This window comes from Phocoena sinus, chromosome 10 (genome assembly GCF_008692025.1).
Source record: "Phocoena sinus isolate mPhoSin1 chromosome 10, mPhoSin1.pri, whole genome shotgun sequence".
Lineage (NCBI taxonomy): Eukaryota > Metazoa > Chordata > Mammalia > Artiodactyla > Phocoenidae > Phocoena > Phocoena sinus.
The window spans coordinates 27799459-27824173 of NC_045772.1; the positions used below are offsets into that span (position 1 = coordinate 27799459).

At 37.5% G+C, this 24715-nt stretch overlaps 1 protein-coding gene and 1 pseudogene across 1 annotated transcript in view; one reads left to right on the forward strand and one right to left on the reverse strand.

The window, feature by feature from the left end:
* The window catches only part of EEA1 (early endosome antigen 1), a 142159-nt gene that overhangs the window by 20512 nt on the left and 96932 nt on the right, over window positions 1-24715 (forward strand). Inside the window, exon 2 of the mRNA XM_032645166.1 lies at window positions 22753-22845. Within this exon, the coding sequence (XP_032501057.1) occupies window positions 22753-22845 (93 nt within the window). The remainder of the gene's footprint in view (window positions 1-22752; window positions 22846-24715) is intronic.
* On the reverse strand, window positions 737-1113 carry LOC116760364 (annotated as a pseudogene).

The window sequence follows — 24715 nt, forward strand, 5'->3', positions numbered from 1 at the left end:
AACAGCCTCTCTCATATTGTTGATAATATTCCTTGGGTCACATGTATCCAAGGTTATCCTGGGCTTGTGTGGTGACAGAAGAGTTTCCAGCAATGAGGGAGCATATCCCATTGTGCACTCTACTTGTATGTTATTTGCGACTCTGCCATCAGCCAAGGCAAGTCTCATTGCCAGAGCCCATGTGGGAGAGGATTACACGGGAGAATTGCAAGGGCATTAAAACATAGGTGTGATTCATTGAGAGTCATTACTGTAACAATCCACCACCACTTTCTTCTTCCTTGTATTGGTAAGTGTTACAAGAGAAGTATAAATAAGAGATATAACAGTTTAAAGTAGAGAAAGATTTCTTGTCTAAGGAAGGGTTTTATTGATGTCACTTAAGTTAGAAAGACTGATTCCATCAACAGTTGCAGACTGTTGATTTTCCAGATTTTTAATTTCTTCTACATATATTAACTGACATTTTTTCTGTAAAGAACTTTTCGGTTTAAACCAGGGCGATTTGGTTGCCATGAATTTCAGCGTATACTGGATGGTCAGGATAAATGCTTAATTCTTTTTCTTTAATTATGAATTTTCAGAATAAGAATCGATACACTACTCTAGTAGTGATCAATGAGGCTTGCTTATTTGTCTTTTGACTTTCTCTTTCCTTGAGGAAAGAGAACTCACGGATTTTTTTTTTTTTTTTTTGCCTTTTAATTTTTTAATTACTCAGAAAAACTTCATTTTTTTATTTAGCTTTCTGACTCTGTGCTTGTGCTTTCAACACTTTCACAACGATTTTATGTTCCTCAGTAAGGAAAGCGTGCTTGTTCCTGTCACGGACACATTTAAAACACACATGGAACCACCATAGGCCTGGCTGATATGTTTTTTTTCGTTTTAGACAACCTTGTAAGAGCTTTGGGTCTCACAGCACAAACTCCTCAAAGTTGGCCTGGGCACACGCCACATGTGGATTTTGGTGCTTTCCTCAACCTTCTTGGTATAAAAGTAAACACCAGGGGTTTGGGACAGCCTGGTTTTGTTAGAGGCTGTATTGTAGGATAGCCTACAATGGTGTCTCAAACACTGGACCATCCTGAATGCCTCTAGATACCATCCCCGGAAGAGGAAGAAGCACTCATGGATTTTTAAATATATTTCATGAACTCAAGGATTTGTATATATTTAGTGGGTTTCAGTCAATTGAAGTCAGTGTGGTTTTTTGGTATGCAAATTGTCCCAGCTTTACCTAGTAGAAGTGCCTTCAAGGTGACTTTTGTCATTTTGACAGGACCCTGTTAGTGTTTGATAACTTCCTTGCTTTGTGGCACAACATGTGCCAGGTTCATCTAGTAAAATTTCTCCTCCAGGCTGGAATCATCCATTTCTCCAAAGAGTCCTGGTTCCTTTTAATGGGGAATGCTATTTAAATACCACTGTCTGGGCACTTAGGGTTCTCATTGCTTCTGTGTTGTCATTGCTTTTAAGCATTTAAGATAAGAACTAGGATATATATATATATATATATATATACACACACACACACACACATATGTACATATGGACAGATTTAAAATGCAAAACAACATGAGTTCAAATTAAAGTATTTTTTCCTTCTTTGAGTTTGTATTTTGAAATTTTATACTGAACATCTTGGCTCTTAACGTTAACATAATTATTTTTTCCTAAAAATATATATAACATAGCTTTAAAGTAACAATACTAATATTACTGTTAATAAGCTTACTGAATCAGTTTTACTAATGTTTTTTTAGCAGTTCTTTTTGTCCTTATACTATAGCTCGCTAAGGCTATAAAGTCAAAACATTGTGTTCTTAAAACACTTGATATAATTATCTTCTTTGTGTGGCTATAGCATTAACTTGAGATTCAGTTAGGTTTAAAATTAAAAAAAATTAAAAATTGTAACATGAAATTTAGCATTTTTATCATTTTAAAGTATAAAGTTTAGTGGCATTAAGTACATTCATATTGTTGTGCAACCATTACAACTATCTATTTCCAGAATGTTTTTATCATTCCCAAACTGAAATTCTGTACCATTAAACAACTCCTTATTCCCCCTATCCCAGCCTTTGGCAACCACTGTTTTGCTTTCTGTCTCTATGAATTTGATTATTCTAGGTGCTCATATTAGTGGAGTCATACATATTGGTCCTTCTGTGTCTGGCTTATTTCACTTAGACTAATGCTTCCTGGGTTCATCCATGTTGTAGCATGTATTAGAATTTCCTTCCTTTGAAAGGCTGAATAATATTCTACTGTATGCATATACCACATTTTGTTTATCCATACATCTATCGGTAGACATTTGGGTCGTTTCCACCTTTTAGCTATTGTGAATGCTGCGATGAACATTGGTGTACAGATATCAATTCGAGTTCAGTTAGACTTAAGCTGAAGTTTTAAATAAATGAGGATTATTATTAACTAAGCTAGAGAACATAGGAGGAAAAGAAAACTTTTTTCCCTGGGGTGGTAAAGGGTTGAGATAAGTGGTTTGATTTTGGAAATGATTCATTTGAGGTGCTTTAGGAAATCAATTAGTCTCTCTTTTATAGTCCAGGTGAGAGATGATGAAGTCTTGAACTGAGTTAATGGCAAAGGAGATGAAGAAAGGATAGATTCAAAATTTATGTTGGTGATTCAATTAACTTGGTGATTGGATGTGAAAGTTGAGAAAGAGGGGAGTTAAGGGTAATGCTTTGGATTTAAAACAAGATGGGTATGTGATGTTTCTGTAAGTTCAGGTAGAGAATGCAGATGGATAAAAGGTTTATGAGAACAGATAATGAATTTGGTTTTGAATAAAATGACTGTAGTGTGCTTTCACGGCACTCTGGTAGAGATATTTAGCAGGAAAGGAAAATATGAATTTGAAGTTCAGCAGAGATCTGGATTAGATTTAGAATTTTATTTTTGTCTGCATTGGGGGATAAGTAAAGTTAAGGGAATAAGTGAGATCACCTAACAGTGTATGGTAAGCTAAGAGGTTGAACATGAAAATTCCCTGGAAGCCCTGGAATGTTTTCCATGAGATAAGAAACTTGTCATTTGCAAATATACCTTTTCAGTTCATCTGTATGTGCAAAGTTCTTAGTTCTTTTTTTTTTTTTTTTTTTTTAAACATCTTTATTGGGGTATAATTGCTTTACAATGGTGTGTTAGTTTCTGCTTTACAACAAAGTGAATCAGCTATACATATACATATGTTCCCATATGTCTTCACTCTTGCGTCTCCCTCCCTCCCACTCTCCCCATCCCACCCTTCCAGGCTGTCCCAAAGCACCGAGCTAATATCCCTGTGCCTTGCGGCTGCTTCCCCCCAGCTATCTACCTTACTACGTTTGTTAGTGTGTATATGTCCATGACTCTCTCTCGCCCTGTCAAAACTCACCCTTCCCCCTCCCCATATCCTTAAGTCCGTTCTCCAGTAGGTCTGCGTCTTTATTCCTATCTTACCCCTAGGTTCTTCATGACATTTTTTTCCCTTAAATTCCATATATATGTGTTAGCATACGGTATTTGTCTTTTTCTTTCTGACTTACTTCACTCTGTATGACAGATTCTAGGTCTATCCATCTCATTACAAATAGCTCAATTTCATTTCTTTTTAAGGCTGAGTAATATTCCATTGTGTATATGTGCCACATCTTCTTTATCCATTCATCCGATGATGGGCGCTTAGGTTGTTTCCATGTCCTGGCTATTGTAAATAGAGCTGCAATGAACATTTTGGTACATGACTCTCTTTGAATTTTGGTTTTCTCAGGGTATATTCCAAGTAGTGGGATTGCTGGGTCATATGGTAATTCTATTTGTAGTTTTTTAAGGAACCTCCATACTGTTCTCCACAGTGGCTGAACCAATTCACATTCCCACCAGCAGTGCAAGAGTGTCCCCTTTTCTCCACACCCTCTCCAGCATTTATTGTTTCTTGATTTTTTTGATGATGGCCATTCTGACTGGTGTGAGATGATATCTCATTGTAGTTTTTGATTTGCATTTCTCTAATGATTAATGATGTTGAGCATTCTTTCATGTGTTTGTTGGCAGTCTGTATATCTTCTTTGGAGAAATGTCTATTTAGGTCTTCTGCCCATTTTTGGATGGGGTTGTTTGTTTTTTTTGTTATTGAGCTGCATGAGCTGCTTGTAAATTTTGGAGATTAATCCTTTGTCAGTTGCTTCATTTGCAAATGTTTTCTCCCATTCTGAGGGTTGTCTTTTGGTCTTGGTTATGGTTTCCTTTGCTGTGCAAAAGCTTTGAAGTTTCATTAGGTCCCATTTGTTTATTTTTGTTTTTTATTTCCATTACTCTAGGAGGTGGGTCAGAAAGGATCTTGCTGTGATTTATGTCATAGAGTGTTCTTCCTATGTTTTCTTCTAAGAGTTTGATAGTTTCTGGCCTTACATTTAGGTCTTTAATCCATTTTGAGCTTATTTTTGTGTATGGTGTTAGGGAGTGATCTAATCTCATACTTTTACATGTACCTGTCCAGTTTTCCCAGCACCATTTATTGAAGAGGCTGTCCTTTCTCCACTGTACATTCCTGCCTCCTTTATCAAAGATAAGGTGTCCATATGTGCGTGGGTTTATCTCTGGGCTTTCTATCCTGTTCCACTGATCTATCTTTCTGTTTTTGTGCCAGTACCATACTGTCTTGATTACTGTTGCTTTGTAATATAGTCTGAAGTCAGGGAGCCTGATTCCTCCAGCTCCCTGACTTGCTTTGGCTATTCGGGGTCTTTTGTGTTTCCATACAAATTGCGAAATTTTTTTGTTCTAGTTCTGTGAAAAATGCCAGTGGTAGTTTGATAGGGATTGCATTGAATCTGTAGATTGCTTTGGGTAGTAGAGTCATTTTCACAATGTTGATTCTTCCCATCCAAGAACATGGTATATATCTCTCCATCTATTTGTATCATCTTTAATTTCTTTCATCAGTGTCTTATAATTTTCTGCATACAGGTCTTTCGTATCCTTAGGTAGGTTTATTCCTAGATATTTTATTCTTTTTGTTGCAATGGTAAATGGGAGTGTTTTCTTGATTTCACTTTCAGATTTTTCATCATTAGTATATAGGAATGCCAGAGATTTCTGTGCATTAATTTTGTATCCTGCTACTTTACCAAATTCATTGATTAGCTCTAGTAGTTTTCTGGTAGCATCTTTAGGATTCTCTATGTATAGTATCATGTCATCTGCAAACAGTGACAGCTTTACTTCTTCTTTTCCGATTTGGATTCCTTTTATTTCCTTTTCTTCTCTGATTGCTGTGGCTAAAACTTCCAAAACTATGTTGAATAAGAGTGGTGAGAGTGGGCAACCTTGTCTTGTTCCTGATCTTAGTGGAAATGCTTTCAGTTTTTCACCATTGAGGATGATGTTTGCTGTGGGCTTGTCATATATGGCTTTTTATTATGTTTAGGAAAGTTCCCTCTATACCTACTTTCTGGAGGGTTTTTATCATAAATGGGTGTTGAATTTTGTCGAAAGCTTTCTCTGCATCTATTGAGATGATCATATGGTTTTTCTCCTTCAATTTGTTAATATGGTTTATTCACATTGATAGATTTGCGTATATTGAAGAATCCTTGCATTCCTGGAATAAACCCCACTTGATCATGGTGTATGATCCTTTTTAATGTGCTGTTTGGATTCTGTTTGCTAGTATTTTGTTGAGGAATTTTTTGCATCTATGTTCATCAGTGATATTGGCCTGTAGTTTTTCTTTCTTTGTGACATCCTTGTCTGGTTTTGGTATCAAGGTGATGGTGGCTTCGTAGAAGGAATTTGGGAGTGTTCCTCCCTCTGCTATATTTTGGAAGAGTTTGAGAAGGATAGGTGTTAGCTCTTCTCTAAACGTTTGATAGAATTCACCCTGTGAAGCCATCTGGTCCTGGGCTTTTGTTTGTTGGAAGGTTTTTAATCACAGTTTCAATTTCAGTGCTTGTGATTGGTCTGTTCATATTTTCTATTTCTTCCTGATTCAGTCTTGGCAGGTTGTGCATTTCTAAGAATTTGTCCATTTCTTCCAGATTGTCCATTTTATTGGCATAGAGTTGCTTGTAGTAATCTCTCATGATTTTTTTTATTTCTGCAGTGTCAGTTGTTACTTCTCCTTTTTTCATTTCTAATTCTATTGATTTGAGTCTTCTCCCTTTTTTTCTTGATGAGTCTGGCTAGCGGTTTATCTATTTTGTTATCTTCTCAAAGAACCAGCTTTTAGTTTATTGATCTTTGCTATTGTTTCCTTCATTTCTTTTTTCATTTATTTCTGATCTGATTTTTATGATTTCTTTCCTTCTGCTAGCTTTGGGGTTTTTTTGTTCTTCTTTCTCTAATTGCTTGAGGTGCAAGGTTAGGTTGTTTATTCGAGATGTTTCCTGCTTCTTAAGGTGGGCTTGTATTGCTATAAACTCCCCCTTAGAACTGCTTTTGCTGCATCCCATAGGTTTTGGGTCGTTGTGTCTCCATTGTCATTTGTTTCTAGGTATTTTTTTATTTCCTCTTTGATTTCTTCAGTGATCACTTCATTATTAAGTAGTGTATTGTTTTAGCCTCCATGTGTTTGTATTTTTTACAGATCTTTTCCTGTAATTGATATCTAGTCTCATGGCGTTGTGGTCGGAAAAGATACTTGATACAATTTCAGTTTTCTTAAATTTACCAAGGCTTGATTTGTGACCCAAGATATGATCTATCCTGGAGAATGTTCCATGAGCACTTGAGAAAAATGTGTATTCTGTTGTTTTTGGATGGAGTGTCCTATAAATATCAATTAAGTCCATCTTGTTTAATGTATCATTTAAAGCTTGTGTTTCCTTATTTAATTTTCATTTTGGATGATCTGTCCATGGGTGAAAGTGGGGTGTTAAAGTCCCCTACTATGAATGTGTTACTGTTGATCTCCCCTTTTATGGTTGTTAGTATTTGCCTTATGTATTGAGGTGCTCCTATGTTGGGTGCATAAATATTTACAATTGTTATATCTTCTTCTTGGATCGATCCCTTGATCATTATGTAGTGTCCTTCTTTGTCCCTTTTAATAGTCCTTATTTTAAAGTCTATTTTGTCCTGATATGAGAATTGCTACTCCAGCTTTCTTTTGGTTTCCATTTGCATGGAATATCTTTTTCCATCCCCTTACTTTCAGTCTGTATGTGTCTCTAGTTCTGAAGTGGGTCTCTTGTAGACAGCATATATAAGGGTCTTGTTTTTGTATCCATTCAGCCAATCTGTGTCTTTTGGTGGGAGCATTTAGTCCATTTACATTAAGGTAATTATTGATATGTATGTTCCTATTCCATTTATATATTGTTTTGGGTTCGCTACTATAGGTCATTTCCTTCTCTTGTGTTTCGTGTCTAGAGAAGTTCCTTTAGCATTTGTTGTAAAGCTGGTTTGGTGGTGCTGAACTCTCTCAGCTTTTGCTTGTCTGTAAAGGTTTTAATTTCTCCATCAAATGTGAATGAGGATCCTTGCTGGGTAGAGTAGTCTTGGTTGCAGGCTATTCTCCTTCATCACTTTCAGTATGTCCTGCCACTCCCTTCTGGCTTGTAGGGTTTCTGCTGAGAGATCAGCTGTTAACCTTATGGGGATTCCCTTGTGTGTTATTTGGTGTTTTTCCCTTGCTGCTTTTAATATGCTTTCTTTGTATTTAATTTTTGACAGTTTGATTAATATGTGTCTTGGCGTGTTTCTCCTTGTATTTATCCTGTATGGGACCCTCTGTGCTTCCTGGACTTGATTAACTATTTCCTTTCCCATATTAGGGAAGTTTTCAAACTATAATCTCTTCAAATATTTTCTCAGTCCCTTTCTTTCTTTCTCTTCTTCTGGAACCCCTATAATTCGAATGTTGGTGCGTTTCATGTTGTCCCAGAGGTCTCTGAGACGTCCTCAGTTCTTTTCATTCTTTTTTCTTTATTCTGCTCTGCATAGTCTATTTCCACCTACTTTATCTTCCAGGTCACTTATCCGTTCTTCTGCCTCAGTATTCTGCTATTGATCCTATCTAGAGTGATTTTAATTTCATTTATTGCATTGTTCATCGTTGCTTGTTTCATCTTTAGTTCTTGTAGGTCATTGTTAACTGTTTCTTGCATTTTGTCCATTCTACTTCCAAGATTCGGATCATCCTTACTATCATTATTCTGAATTCTTTTTCAGCGTAGATTGCCTATTGCCTCTTCATTTGTTAGGTCTGGTGGGTTTTTATCTTGCTCCTACATCTGCTGTGTGTTTTCTGTCTTCTCATTTTGCTTATCTACTGTGTTTGGGGTCTCCTTTTTTGCAGGCTGCAGGTTCGTAGTTCCCGTTGTTTTTGATGTCTGTCTCCAGTGGCTAAGGTTGTTTCAGTGGGTTGTGTAGGCTTCCTGGTGGAGGGGACTAGTGCCTGTGTTGTGCTGGATGAGGCTGGATCTTGTCTCTCTAGTGGGCAGGTTCACGTTATGGTGGTGTGTTTTGGGGTGTCTGTGGCCTTATTATGATTTTAGGCAGCCTCTCTGCTAATGGTGGGGTTGTGTTCCTGTTTTGCTAGTTGTTTGGCATAGGTTGTCCAGCACTATGGCTTGCTGGTCGTTGAGTGAAGCTGGGTGCTGGTGTTAAGATGGAGGTCTCTGGGATATTTCCACCGTTTAATATTATGTGGAGCTGGGAGGTCTCTTGTTGACCAGTGTCCTGAAGTTGGCTCTCCTACCTCAGAGGCAGAGCCCTGACTCCTGTCTGGAGCACCAAGAGCCTTTCATCCACACAGCTCAGAATAAAAGGGAGAAAAAGTAGGGAGAATTAGTAGAAAGTATGAGTAAAGAAAGAGGGAAAGGAGGAAAGGAAGGAAGGAAGAAAGAAGCAAAGAAGGAAAGAAAGGAGGGAGGGAGGGAGGGAGGGAGGAAGGAAGGAAGGAGGGAAAGAAGGAAAAAAAGACAGAAAGAAAGATGATACAGTAAAAATAAAATAAAGTATAATATAGTTATTGAATTAAAAAAATATTTAGAAAAAAAAAAAAGGGACGGATAGAACCTTAGGACAAATGTTGGAAGCAAAGCTATACAGAGAAAATCTTACACAGAAGCATACACATACACCTTCACAAAAAGAGGTAAAGGGGGGAAAAATCATAAATCCTGCTCCCTGAGACCACCTCCTCAATTTGGGGTGATTCGTTGGTCTAAAGGAGGGAGGGAAGGAAGGAAAGAAAGAAAGAACGAAGGTAAAGTATAATAAAGTTATTACAATTAAACTTAATTATTAAGAAAAAGAATTTTTAAAAAAAGTCATGGACGGATATAGCCCTAGGACAAATGGTGGAAGCTAGAGTATACAGACTAGATGTCACACAGAAGCATACACGTACACATTCACAAAAAGAGGAAAAGGGAAAAAAAATCATAGATCTCGCTCCTAAATTCCACCTCTTCAATTTGGGATCATTCCTTGTCTATTTCAGGTATTCCACAGATGCAGGGTATATCAAGTTGATTGTGGAGCTTTAATCCGCTGCTCTGTGGCTGCTGGGAGAGATTTTCCCTTTCTCTTCTTTGTTCTCACAAGCTCACAGGAGCTCAGCTTTGGATTTGGCCCTGCCTCTTGCGTTGTAGGTCGCTGGAGGGCGTCTGTTTTTTTCGCTCCAGACAGGACGGGGTTAAAGGAGCCGCTGATTCGGGGCCTCCGGCTCACTCAGGCCGGGGGTTGGGGGATGGGGGAAGGAGGGGCACTGCGTGCGGGGCCGGCCTGCGGCGGCAGAGGCAGCGTAACGTTGCGGCAGAGGCCGGCGTGACGTTTGCACCAGCCTGAGGCCCGCCGTGCGCTGTCCCGGGGAAGTTGTCCCTGGATCCCGGGAACCTGGCAGTGGCGGGCTGCACAGGCTCCGCGGAAGAGGGGTGTGGAGAGTGACCTGTGCTCGCACACAGGCCCTTGGTGGCGGCAGCAGCAGCCTTAGCGTTTCCCGCCCGTCTCTGGGGTCCGCGGTTTTAGCCGCGGCTCGCGCCAGTCTCTGGGTTTGCGCTTTCAGCCGCGGCTCGCGCCCGTCTCGGGGGCTCGCGCCCTCAGCCGCGGCTCGCGGCCCGTCTCTGGGGTTTCGCGCTTTTTAGCCGCGGCTCGCGCCCGTCTCTGGAGTTCCTTTAAGCAGCGCTCTTAAACCCTCTCCTCGCGCACCAGGAAACAAAGAGGGAAGAAAAAGTCTCTTGCCTCTTCGGCCGGTGGCAGGCTTTTCCCCGAACTCACCTCCCGGCTAGTCGTGGTGCACTAACCCCTTCAGGCTATGTTCAAGCCGCCAACCCCAGTCCTCTCCCTGAGCTCCGTCCAAAACCAAAACCCGAGCCTCAGCTCGCAGCCCCGCCCGCCCCCGGCGGGTGAGCAGACAAGCCACTCGGGCTGGTTGAGTGCCGGTCAGCACCGATCGTCTGTGCAGGAATCTCCCCGCTTTGCCCTCCGCACCCGTCGCTGTGCACTACTCCGTGGTCCCGAAAACTCCCCCCTCTGCCTCCCGCAGTCTCCGCCCGCGGAGGGGCTTCCTAGTGTGTGGAAACTTTTCCTCCTTCACAGCTCCCTCCCACTGGTGCAGGTTGCCGTCCTTATTCTTTTGTCTCTGTTTTTTCTTTTGCCCTACCCAGTTACGTGGGGAGTTTCTTGCCTTTTGGGAGGTCTGAGGTCTTCTGCCAGCCTTCAGTAGGAGTTCTGTAGGAGTTGTTCCACGTGTGGATGTATTTCTGGTGTATCCGTGGGGAGGAAGGCGATCTCCGCGTCTTACTCTTCCGCCATCTTCAAGGTCCCCCCTCTTAGTTCTTAATAGTAAGAAAGAGGTAGTGAGGGCCCTAAGAAATCTTTGATTATTCATTTATAGTACAAGGATCAGGTAATGTATTTAAAGCACCCCTTCTTTTTTTTTTTTTTTTTTTTTTGATAGATTTATTTGTTTTTATTTTTGGCTGCATTGGGTTCTTCATTGTTGTGCACGGGCTTTCTCTAGTCGCGGTGAGTGGAGCCTACTTTTCATCGTGGTGTGTGAGCTTCTCATCGCTGTGGCTTCTCTTTTTGCGCGAGCGCGGGCTCTAGGTGCGCCGGCTTCAGTATTTGTGGCACGTGGGCTCAGTAGTTGGGGCTTGTGGGCTCCAGAGCGCAGGCTCAGTAGTTGTGGCATGCAGGCTTAGTTGCTCCAGGGCATTGTGGAGTCTTCCCAGACCAGGGCTCAAACCCGTTGTCCCCTGCATTGGCAGGCGGATTCTTAACCACTGTGCCACCAGGGAAGTCCCAAAAACACCCTTCTTAAGGTTTGAATATAATAGATGGCTTTTCAAACTTCTTGAATTTGTGAAAATTTTTCCTAATTGGTCTTTATGGTGGGAGGAGGGTGAAACAGTGGACAAAATCAATGCTGAAATTTACATTTTATAAGAAATCCTTGTCGATATCTTGTAAGTCTCCAAGGTTTTGAGGTGTATGTCATTTAATTTCTTATACTTGTATCCTTTCCAGTTTCAGAAATAATTTTGCTAAGTATAAGGTGTGTTTAGTATCTTACAACAATTTTTTTTTCAAAGATTTTCGTAAAAGCAATATTTTATTTCTAGTCAACTCACCTTTTTTCTGGCAATTAATGTGTTACTAACTCAGCTTCTGCTGGTTTGCATTGTTCCCAGTCTAGTTTCAGCTAGAGTGGTATGGGTTGTGCATTTGCTTATTAAGCATTTACTACATCTCTTCTGTGTGCAAAGACTAGTATCCTTTTAATTGGTTTTAGTGCTTTGAAGATAGGTATGATTTAGAGATGAGGTTCTTTATTTTAGTAGCAATTAGGTTGTAAAACTGAGTTATGTTTCTCAATGAAATTATTGCTCTCTTCCTGCTTGACCTTCTCTGTAGTGAAGTCATATGTAGGGGGAGAGTTATATGTAGGAAGAATATGTTGAGTTTGGAAGCTCTGACTCAGTATATCAGCAGATATTAGAAAAACTTCTGTTATTCATCTATAAAATAGGTGTTTTTTATATGCTGCTAGATGTTTGTTTTTGATTGTTTTTCTTTGCTATTAGATTTTCAGTCATAATTGGAAGACATAGCTATTGGTTGCTTTGGATTACAGCAGTGTAGTTATGATTCTCACAAGTAGATTTTTAAAGTTGTATTTAATAAACAACTAGTCTGAAATAGATAAAATGCATTTTAAAGAAACTTCATGTTGTTAAAACTCCTTTGATAGTGATACTACCTTTTAAGGTATTGTGTACAGTAAATAGTAACTTTTTTTTTCCCGGTTAAGTGCTGTTCTTTATTCAAAAACTTGTATGTGATTGTTTGAAAGTAGTTTTGGAGAGATTAATGCTGCTTTATGTTGATCTTATAGTTGTTGGTAGTAGGAATGTATTTTTATATTATCAACAACCTAAGGTAGCCAAATATATGCAGGCATCTATTCTTATTTGGTTGAAATAAATACTTTGAATACCATATAACCTTTTTCCCCCCATGTTTTCAAATTTTGACCTGTTTGGCTGACACCACTAAGCATTAATAATAGGTGTTTGAGAACTCTAATCATTTGGATCTTTTGCTAGCCCAAATATTTTTTAATTAAAAAAAATTCTGAAAATTAAAAAAAAATATGACCACACTAATAAAAATTTTTGAGAGGAGATGGGTAGGTGGTTAACTAAATCATCAGCACAAAATCTTATTCTTTCAGCAACCTAGAGGAAAAGTAGTAATAAAAAATAGCCTGACGTTAAAACACATCAGTCTTCTGTGACCTTTCAATCTGTGTTTATTATCTTTGCATAAACTGAAATCATAATATATCCAAAACTTTTGTATTTTTGCCTGTCTTTACAAATTCAACATTATATCACATGTGTTATAATTTCTTTGCACAATCTTCACCCTTGTCACTTTTAAAAACAATTTAAAAAATTAAAAAAAATTTTGGCTGTGCAGCGTGGCATGTGGGACCCTAGTTTCTTCACCAGGGATTGAACCTATGCCCCCTGCAGTGGAAGTGTGGAGTCTTAACCACTGGACTGACAGGGAAGTCCCCCACCCTTGTCATTTTTAATTGTCAGTTTTGTTGAGTTGGGTATGTCACAATTTAGTTAACCTGTTCTTTGTTTTAAACATAGTTTGCTTGTAATTTTTCACTTAAAATTTTTAAGAATTATATGTTTCAGGTGTATAGCATTATGATTTGACATCTGTGTACACTACAAAGTGATCACCACCACAAGTCTAGTTGCTGCCCATCACCATACAGTTGACCCCCTTTCCCCATTTTGCCCACTTCCCAACCCCCTTTCCTTCTGGTAACCACTAATCTGTTCTCTGTATCTGTGAGTTTGTTTTATTTTATTTGTTCATTTTTTTTTTTTAGATTCTGTGTATGAGCAAAATCATATGGTATTTGTTTTTCTCTGTCTGACTTATTTCATTTAGCATAATACCTTCAAGGTCCATCCATGTGGTCACAAATGGCAGAATTTCATTCTTTTTTTATGGCTGAGGAGTAGTCCAGTGTGTGTGTGTGTGTATGTGTATGCCATTTCTTCTTTATCCATTCATCCTTAATGGACAGTTAGGTTTTTTTTCATATCTTCGCTGTTGTAAATAATGCTGTAATGTATAGGGGTGCATGTATCTTTTTGAATGAGTGGTTTTGTGTTTTGCAGATAAATAGGCAAAAGTGAAACAGCTGGTCATATGGTAGTTCTAGTCTTAATTTTTTGAGTAACCTCCATACTGTTTTTCATAGTGCCTGCACAATTTATAGTCCCACCACTAGTTCAGGGTTCCTTTTTCTCCACACCCTCTCAAACATTTATTTCTTGTCTTTTCTGACAAGTGTGAGGTGATATCTCATTGTGGTTTTGATTTCCATTTCCCTAATAATTAGTGATCGTGAACATCCTTTCATGTGCCTGTTGGCTGTCTGTGTGTCTTCTTTGGAAAAATGTCTGTTCAGGTCCTCTGCTCATTTTTTGATTTGGTGGTTTTTTTGTTGTTGAGTTGTATGAGATTTTTGTAGATTTCAGATATTAACCCCTTATCTGATATATGACATTTGCAAATGTCTTCTCCCATACAGTAGGTTGCCTTTTTGTTTTGATGATGGTTTCCTTTGCTGTACAGAAGCTTTTTAGTTTGATATAATCCCATTTGTTTATTTTTGCTTTTCTTTCACTTGTCTTTGGAGTCAGAGCCATAGAAACATTGCTAAGACGGATATCAATAAATGTTAACCAGACTTATTGTGGTGATCATTTTGCAACATATACAAATACTGAATCATTATGTTGTACACCTGAAACTAATATAATGTTATATGTCAAATATATCTCAAAAATTTTAAAAAGCTCAATTAAAAATAAATAATTCATAAAAAACAAAAGCAAAATAAAACTCACTGCTTAAATGACAAAAAAAAGGACTGATATCAGTGAAGTTTTCTTCTAGAAATTTCATGGTTGCAGGTCTTACATTCAAGTCTTTAATCCATTTTGAGTTACTTGTTTCATTCTTTTGCATGTGGCTGTCCGTTTTCCCCAGCCCCATTATTGAATAGACTATCTTTTCTCCATGGTATATTCTTTGCTCTTTTGTTATAAATTAATTGTCATATATGTGTAGGTTTACATTTTTGGACTCTCAGTTCTGTTTCATTGATCTGTGTGTCTTTTTGTGTCAGTACCATACTGTCTTATTACTGTAGCTTTATAGTATAGTTTGAAATCAGGGCGTGTGATACCTCCAAGCTTTTTTCTTCTTTCTCAAGATTATTTTGACTATTTGGGATTTTTCTGTGGTTCCATACACATTTTAGAATTATTTGTTCTAGTGCTGTGAAATATGCTGTTGGAATTTTGATAGGAATTGCACCAAATCTGTAGATTGCTGTGGGTAGTATGGACATTTTAACAATATTAATTCATCCAATCCATGAACACAGAATATCTTTCCATTTGGTTGTGTCTTCAACTTCATTCATCAGTGTCTTACAGTTTTCACTGTAACAGGTCTTTCACCTCCTTGGTTGAATTTATTCTTTGGCATTTTACTCTTTTTGATGCAGCCATACATGGGATTGTTTTCTTAATTTCTCTTTCTTTTTCTTTTTCGGCCATGCCATGGCACACGGGGATCTTAGTTCTCCAACGAGGGATCAAACCCGTGCCCCCTGCAGTGGAAGTGTGGAGTCTTAACCACTGGACTGCCAGGGAAGTCCCTTAACTTCCCTTTGTGATAGTTTGTTGTTGGTGTGGAAATGCCACAGACTTCTGTATGTTGATTTGGTACCCTGTGACTTAACTAAATTCAATTATTATATTATTAGTACTGACATTGTGTGCGTGTGTGTGTGTGTATGTGTAGTCTTTAGGGTTTTCTATATGTATCATGTCATCTGCAAAGAGTGACAGTTTTACTTTCTGATTTAGAAACCTGTTATTTCCTTTTTTTTTCTAATTGCTTTGGCTAGGACTTCCAATGCTATGTTGAAAATAAGTGACAATAGTGGGCATCCTTGTCTTGTTTACTGATCTTAGAGGAAAAGCTTTCAGTTTTTCATTGTTTAGTGTGATACTAGCTGTGGATTTGTCATATATGGCCTTTATTATGTTAAGGTATATTTCCTCTCTACCTACTTTGTTGATAATTTTTATCATAAATTGATGTTGAATTTTGTCAGATGCTTTTTCTGCATCTATTGAGATGACCATATAATTTTTATCCTTCATTTTGTTAATGTGATGTATCATGTTGATTGATTTGTGGATGTTGAACCATCCTTTCATCCCTGGAATAAATTCCACTTGATCATGGTGTATGCTTCTTTTAATGCATTGTTGGATTCAGTTTGCTAACATTTTGTTGAGGATTTTTGCATCTGTGTTCATCAAGGATATTGGCTTGTAATTTTCTTTTTTTGTGGTCTCCTTGTCTGCTTTTGGTATCAGGTTAACGCTGGCTTCATAGAATGTGTTTGGAAGCCTTCCCTTCTTTTCAGTTTTTTGAAGAATTTGAGAAGGATAGGTATTAAATCTTTGAATGCTCTAGAATTCGCCAGTAAATCTGTCTGCTCTGGGCTTTGATTTGTTGAGAGATTTTTGATTACTGTTTCAATCTCCTTACTAGTAATTGGTCTATTCAGATTTTTCTATTTCTTCATGATTCAGTCTTAGAAGATTGTTTTAAAAAAATTTTCCATTTCTTTTAGGTTGTCCAATTTGTTGGCATATATTCATAGATCATGAGACATCCTTTGTATTTCTGTGGTGTTAGTTATAACGTCTCCTCTTTCATTAGTTATAACGTCTCCTCTTTCATCTCTGATTTTATTTATTTGAGTCCTCTTTTTTTTCCTGGTGAGTCTAGCTAAATGTTCGTCAATTGTATTTATCTTTTCAAAGAATCAGCTTTTAGTTTCATTGAACTTGTTTTTTTTCTTTCTTTTAGTCTCTGTTTCTGCTCTGATCTTTATTATTTCCTTCCATCTACCAATTTTGGCATTTGTTCTTCTTTTTCTAGTTCCTTTAGGTGTAAGGTTAGATTGTTTATTGGGGATTTCTTGTTTCTTGAGGTAAGACTATTGAATTTGGTCCATTTAAATTTTTTTTTTTTTTTTTTTTTTTTTTTTGCGGTACTCTATCCTCTCACTGTTGCGGCCTCTTCCATCGCGGAGCACAGGCTCCGGACGCGCACGCTCAGTGGCCATGGCTCACTGGCCTAGCCGCTCCTAGCCGCTCCGCGGCATGTGGGATCTTCCCGGACCGGGGCATGAACCCGTGTCCCCTGCATCGGCAGGCAGACTCCCAACCACTGCGCCACCAGGGAAGCCCCCCATTTACATTTAAGGTAATTATTGATAAGTGTGTGTTTATTGCCACTTTGTTAATTGTTTTCTGGCTATTTTTGTAGTTCTCTTCTCTCTTTTCCTTTGTGTTTTGGTGTGGTTTCTTTTAGTGTTATGTTTAGATTTTCTCACTTTCTTTTGTGTACTTACTATAAGTTTTTTCCTTGTGGTTACTGTGAGGTTCACCTATAACATTCTATGTAAGTAGTAGCCTGTTTTAAGTTGCTAGCAACTTAAATTAGAAATCATTCCAAAGCTTTATCTTTTTATTCCCTCCCCATGTTTCCTACTTTTGATGACACATTTTACTTCTTTTTATTTTATGCATCCTGTAACTAATTATTATAATTTTAGTTATTTTTAGTACTTTTGTCTCTTAACCTTTGTGCTTGATTTATAAGTGATTGATCCTCTGCCTTTATCATACATTTACCTTTAACAGTGAGATTTTTACTTTCATATGTTTTCTTATTATTAACTAGTGCCATTTCTTTTCAGCTTAAAGAAGTCCCATTAATATTTCTTGTTGGGCCAGTTTAGTTGTGATGAATACCTTTAGCTTTTGCTCATCTGGGAAACTCTTTATCTCTTCGTCAATTCTGAATAACTTTGCTGTGTAGAGAATTCTTGGTTGGAAGTTTTTTCTTTCAGCACTTTGAATATGATCTGCCACTCCCTTCTGGCCTGTAAAGGCTCTGCTGAAAAATCTGCTTGTAGAGTTATAGGGTTTTCCTTGTATGTAACAATTTGTTGCTTTTAGGATTCTCTCTTAATCACTTATTTTTACTGTTTTAATTATAGTGTGTCTTGATGTGTATCTCTTTGGGTTCATCTTATTTGGAACTCTCTGTGCTTCCTGGACCTGGATGTCTGTGTCCTTCCCCTGATTAAGGATGTTTTCAGCAACTATTTCTTCAAGTAGGTTTTCTGTCCCTTACACTCTTTTCTTTCTGGCACCCCTATAATGCAAATGTTATTCTGCTTGATGTTGCCCCAAAGGTCCCTTAAGGTGTCTTCATTTTTCATCTTTATTTTATTTATTATTTTAAAAAGATATTTATTTTTTTTGCTGCGTTGGGTCTTAGTTGTGGCATGTGGGATCTTTTGTTGCGGTGCGGCGGCTTCTCTCTAGTTGTGGTACATGGGCTCTGTAGTTGCTGTGCATGGGCTCCAGAATGCGCAGCCTCAGTGGTTGCGGCACGTGGGCTTAGTTGCCCTGTGGCATGTGGGATCTTAGTTCCTCGACCAGGGATTGAACCCCCATCCCCTGCTTTGGAAGGTGGATTCTTAACCACTGGACCACCAGGGAAGTCCCTGTCTTCACTTTTTAAAATACTTATTTCATTTTCCTGCTCTGTCTGGGTGAGTTCCATTGTTTTATCTTCCTGCTGACTGATTTGTTCTTCTACTTCACCCAGTTTGCTGTAGAACCCCTCTAGCATATTTTTCAGTTCAGTTATAACTTCTGTTTGGTACTTTCATATATTTTCTATTTCTGTTGAAGTTCTCACTGTGCTAATTTTTTCTTCATCTGAGTTTGTTTAGTATCTTTATGACCATTACTTTGAACTTTTTATCAGGTAGATTGCTTATCTCTGTTTTGTTTAGTTCTCTTTTTGAGGTTCTGACTTACTCTTTTGATTGGAATATCTTCCTCTGTCTCCTCATGTTGTCTAATTCTTTGTGTCTGTTTCTATGTATTAGGTATATCAGCTATCTCTCTTAGTCTTGAAGGAGTGGCTTTATTTAGGAGATGTCGTATGGGGCTCAGAAGCACGATCCTACCTAGCCACCAGAGCCAGGTGCTCGAGGGGTGTCTCCTATGTGGGCTACATGCAGTTTGTGGGGCCACCACTGCCGTGGGGTGCTGGTGGGTGGGGCTGTTGCTTGGGCAGCTATGAGGCCCACCTGAGGTGTGGGGGTTGGCAGGTGCTCTCTCACCCCTGGTGGGATGTGCCCACTGGTGGAGAATTCCAAAGTGGTGCCTTCCAGCACCAGTATTAGCAAGGTAGCCTGAGATCACATAAATGGCTCCTGCCAGTGACTCAGCCCGTCGGGAGCATTCCAACTGGTTCCTGCCTCTCTGGCAGATGCTTCAAGATTAGTAGGTGAGTCCCCTTCACCTATGGTCTTATGCACTTTTCAGTTTGGTGTTTTTGCACTGGTTTTCAGATCAAGTCAATCTGTGTGCAAGTCCTTTAAGAGCAGGTTTTCTATTCCCTGTAGCTTTCCTGGACATATTTCCTGTTGGTTTGCAAAACCAGGTGTTTTGGAGGCTCATCTCTCTTGTGCAGGATCTAAGGGTTGGGGTGCCTGATGTGCTCAAATCCCTCATTCCTCAGGGAAAGGATCCGTGCCTTTGTGGTCCCTCCCAATTGTGGATTGCTGAAGCTGAGGTGTGGTTTTCATATCTTCGCCTGTCCTACACATCTCATTGCTGTCCTTTTATTTCACCCTTTGTTGTGGAGGTTCTGTTCATTCAGTTTTCAGATCTCTTTCTGGGGGAACTGTTCCATATGTGGTTGTACATTTATGTCTGTAGGAGGAGATCAGTTCATGATCTTTTTATGCTACCATCTTGAACTCCCATAATTTTTCACTTTTGTAAATAATGCTTTGCTTGGAATGCCCATTCATCCCTGCCTGGAAAAGTTTTGATCAAGCTTCAAGCCCAGACACAGTGCTTGTTTGGGTTTACAGCTTTAAAAAATTGTTGTTTATGGCAGGGGGTAGTAGCTTTGGCCAACTTTCTGAGTTCTCACAGTGGGCCTGGCTTCTTTTTACCTATCACATGTAGGGTGTTTTGGTTCCTATTATCTCATTAGAACTTGTTTGCCTCTATCTACTTTAGTTCCCAAACTCTACACTCTGTGTGTTTGTTTTATTTTTTGTCCACTGAGATACTTACCTTGTGTTTGAGCATACGTCTACAATTTTAACATTAAAAAAATTTTAATCGGCTGTTGATCGTTGATTGGAGCTGAGGCAGCTTAGTTTCTGTGCTAACTGTGAGTGCAATCTGGACTGGAGTTGTGGACACTCTCTCTTTACCATGGCATATTTCAATGTTTTATATCCCTTAGCCTATTCCACATACCCTATTCCACAGTTTAACCTATTTAATACCTGTTTGTGTGTCTATTACTTTATTTCAAACATATGTATTTTTTATCAAATACAGTGTTCTTATTTCTGCCCTGTCTGCTCTTGTGCATTTTTTTCATCTATTTGGAATGATTGTCATTTTATTTAATTAAATTTAACTTTAAGAAATAAGATTTTTTTCAGTTACCACAACTTGCATTGATCTCTTCTTTCTCATAATTCTGCTCACACTCAGAGCTCCCCCCTTTAGCATTTAATTTTTTTCAAATTGTTTCTGATCTCTTTTTTTATACATTAGCTTGGTTTCACCAGCCAAGTTGTATAGTCTACCTGAAGGCTTGCTCCTTGTTTCTCTTACATTGTCCTCATACTCAGTGTCCTCCGTCTGGCATGCAGAGCTTTATAGAATGTTAGGTGCCTCATGGGAGATGGATAAATATCTATTGAAGAAACCATAAACAAAGTGAATGTGTTTTGTACCTTTTAGTCACTGTAAAAGATATCTAAATTATGTAATAATTTTCCTAAAAATCACAATTTGGAAGATATTTATCCCCTATCATTTTAAGTTTTTAGCACAAATTATTCTTATCCCATTGTATTTACAAAGTAAAACTTTTTATAAGTGTAAATGTTAGAATGATTTATATTGTTTCCTCAGGGTCATTGTTACTGTAATTGTACTTCTCATTGAAGTGATAGGATTTTGGCAGCCTAATAATAGAAAAAGAAGTTCTTAGACAATTTAGCAACAATCTGAGGGAATGAGGGAATATGTGTAAAATATGCACATCAAAAGCATCTCATGATGATTTTATTGTTTCTTCTTTTTTCCCCATGCCTCTTGGGCTTACTTAGGTCTGTTTACTAGGATTATTTTAGGCAAATTTAAGGAAGGGTATTTTTGGTGATGATAATAGGATTATGTAGATATTTCTGTGAATTGCTTGTTCTCAGGCAAGGTAAATCTCAGGTGAGAAGCCACCTGGACTCTGGAAAAACTTAGGATACAGAATGGGGAAAGTAGTTCTTGGGAGGTACAGCTTTTGTTTGCAGTGCTTTTGGGGATGGGGTCTGTAGTTTTAAAAACCATTATGATGTGAAGCTCTGAAATGTTGATGAGTCAAAAATGAATTTCTAGTTTTATACAGTTATTTATATTAAGTATATAATTAAAATTCTCTTTAATTTTTTTTACTATTTAGTTACTTTTTTGTCACATGCATGAGTATATCATCAAATTCAGATAGCAGGCTTTTATTTATAAATTCATGTCTCAAGTATATCATTTTGAGGAAGAATTTTGCTTTGTTTTTTTGGAGGAGGGTAGCTGATGTAATAGTTCAAACATGAGAATGTTGTGGATGTTAAGTAAACACAATGAAGACATACTCTGGATAAGTTTAGAAAGAGAGTTAAGTTTTGGGAAAATATGATAGGAACATAGATCATCCAATTTGGACAACTCTGATTATTTTTAATATCAAAAATTTCTCAATGTAAAAGTAATTTAACTATGAATCTAAAATTCTGAAAAAAATGTAGCAAAAACAAAAACTGAGAAACTAAAGACCAGAAAACCCATAATTGCTTCTTGCTAAAGAAATTATTGTTTGCATTTTGGGATATTTCCTTTGAATCTCTTTTCTTATATAATTAGTTTTTATACATAATTATAATCATAGTATATACATGTTATTTCATTTTTTCTATGCAGTTTTTATAATCCTTATTTTAATTGAATAATTTTGAAGTAGTATCAGTTCATCCTTCTTTGGCATTTATGTTGAATATGTAAGTGATGTACAGGGTGTTCATGTTTTGAGACAGATGTTTAGTGATTTGTTCTCAATCTTGGGTGCTTGAGGTATATCTCAGTGGAGATGTCAAGCAGTATGAGTTAGTGATTAAGAATCAGACTGCTGAAGTTAAAATCCTTTCTTCCACTTATTAGCCATGTGACTTCGGGCAAGTAACTTAATTTCTACACCTTTATTCTCTCTTGTATAACGTGGGAATAATGATAGTGTGCACCATAAATGTTTTTGGTAAGGATTATTGAGTCAGTTCTTGTGCTCTGAATCTGTCTTTTAGTCAATATTTTACTAGATTTCCAGTTCCTTTAATGTCATACCTAAGTATAATGAATAATGTTAGATGATAAATGTTGCAGGAGAGGAAAAAAAAGGCCTTTAACCCTCCAAACTGTATATTTGATGGTGGAATATTAAGTATTGGAAACAGATTGGTAATGGTTGGCATGGGTCGTAGATGGATGGGTGACTAGATAATGTGGCCTGTGTTGATCTTTTTAGCTCCCCTCAAATCATTGTAGTTCACTTGTTGTAGTGGGGAGCAATGCAAGAGGAATTAGAATTTCAGCATTTTAGTTCTGCTTCTTTCTGATTTTTGTTAACAGTAGAATCTTGAGAAGTCCCTTAGCTGCTTTGAATTTGTTTTCTCATCTATGGATATAACATTTTACCTGTCTCTTGCAGAGATGTCTTTATGATTAAATAAGATATTCTGTAAAAGTGAGGTGAAGATGATAAAGCACTATATATAAAAGTAAACTTTTTATTAATTTAAAAAGACTAAAGCTGAGAGAAGGCAGATAGAGATCTTGATACAGTATTAGGTCCAGTCAGTCTTTAATAAAGGATAGCTTCTAGTGCTGTTTGAGAGGACATCGACCTTTATGTGTAAGGCTAGCCCTGATTACTGTTTAGGTTATTAAATAGTTTATGAATATATTGTTGATATTTACTTTTTTTTCCCCCTTTCTGCTTGTGTTTCAGACTCCTGGGAGAGTTGGCTCTCAAGGTTCTGATTTAGATTCATCATCAGCTCCTATAAACACAGTGGATGTCAATAATGAAAGCTCTTCAGAGGTATGAAAATAATAATTTGGCAATAAATATTGTTTTATTTAAGGAAAATATTATTTAAGGAAAAATCGCAAATATATGGAGTAACAATTGATAATTTTAACTTTTGTAGGGAAAGGTCTCATAAATCTTTCTTACAAATTGGAATGCAATATTTGAATCTCACTTGTAGATAGATAATAGTGCTTAGTTGTGAGACTGCGAAAGTGTATATTAAGACTGAAAAATAATATTGACAATTTATCTTTAATGTTAAAGTCATCTCAACTTAATGAAGATTTAAAATCTGTTTGTAAAGAATTACCAGTTAATTAGTATCTACTTATGTGTTTGTACTGCCATGAACGACTAAGCTAATGAAAAATTAGATGAACTATAACATTTATACATTATTTGTTGTCTTCATTTATGACTTTGTAAGAACTTCTATGTTTGATAGCTTATTAAAAATTAATGGAGAAAGTAAGTCTAAAAAAAACTCAAATTTTTTGAGGTCAGCCTTAGAAATTGCTACATTACTATCATTATTTTTAACAAATAATATATACTCATTATAGAAAAAGGAGATAAGGTAAGAGAACATAAAAACCACCGATAACACTGCCCCTAAGAGATCAACACACTCACATTTCTGCTCTGACAGTTTTTGTCAATTGCCCCTTTCTCGGCCCAGCTACCCAGTCCCCTTTTCCCTATTCTTTCCCATCTCTTGGTTGGTGAGTCTATTATGTGTATGTTTCTGGGTATTTCTCTATCCATTCATTTCTCTGTTTTGTCTCTTTTTGACCATCTGTCTTCATGTATATGTATGTTAACCATAACAAGATCGAACAAGACTGTGAGAGTGAGAAGAACAGTATCAGTTGAACTTTATTAAGAGCAAGTTTAAGGAAATATCTTTAAGGAAAACATTCCAAACTGTATTTATGATATGATGAGCTCAGAGAACTAGGTTGTAACCCTGGAGAGGAATTTAGTAGTAATTGTTGACCTCATTCAGACCAAAAACAACAAAAAAATCTCCAGTGGGTAAATGAGCAGTGCCTGATAATCCTGCTATATTTTCTTATTAGGCTCCCTTTTCTACTCTCTGTGATAGTTGTACTCTCTTCTTTGTCCTCAAACTTTCCATGTGTCTTACCTTAGTCCCGCCTTCTCACCGTCACCTTCTATACCATTGAGAAAAGATGAATGTTCTCATTTTGTCCCTAAAACTATACTTGCACCTGTATTCTCTTTATTACTTTAGTACACGGAAGACAGGTCTCTTTTCCTATCAGATTTCAGTCCTTTCCCTTGTGCTCTGGATTCCATTCTCTCTTCCATTCTCATCTTATCAGCTCTCCCTCATGCAACTTTGGTTTTTACCTATGCCACAGATTATTCCCTTCAGCATACAAATACTGCTCTAGAGGTGCCACTAACCTGGGACTCCCTTAAATTAAGTTCGGTACTTGAAATTTTGCACATTACCCACTAGTGTAAATTTCTAACCTAATTGAGGGCTATTGGTGATTATGAATTCTCAGGGGGTATTGTTTTTTCCATATGCCCAGTGTTAAGGTATTGACTTGTTAAGGTCTCAGTTGATATCTCTCCCCACCTCTCTCAATTTCTCTTTTTCTCGCTTAATCTTCCCTTTTACCCTGATGTTGGCTTCCCACTTTGAACAAATTCTAGGTTTTAACATTGTGCCCTTAGCATCCATCTAAATGGGAATTTGAAATATCATGGTCTCCAGGATTTTTAAAAAATGGTCAGAAATAAAGCAGTACCTTGCTTTAGTGCTCATATCATATTTTGTATATTATTATGTATAATAATATATATATAATAGTATTTTAGTCAGTTATAGGCTGTTATAACAAAAGCA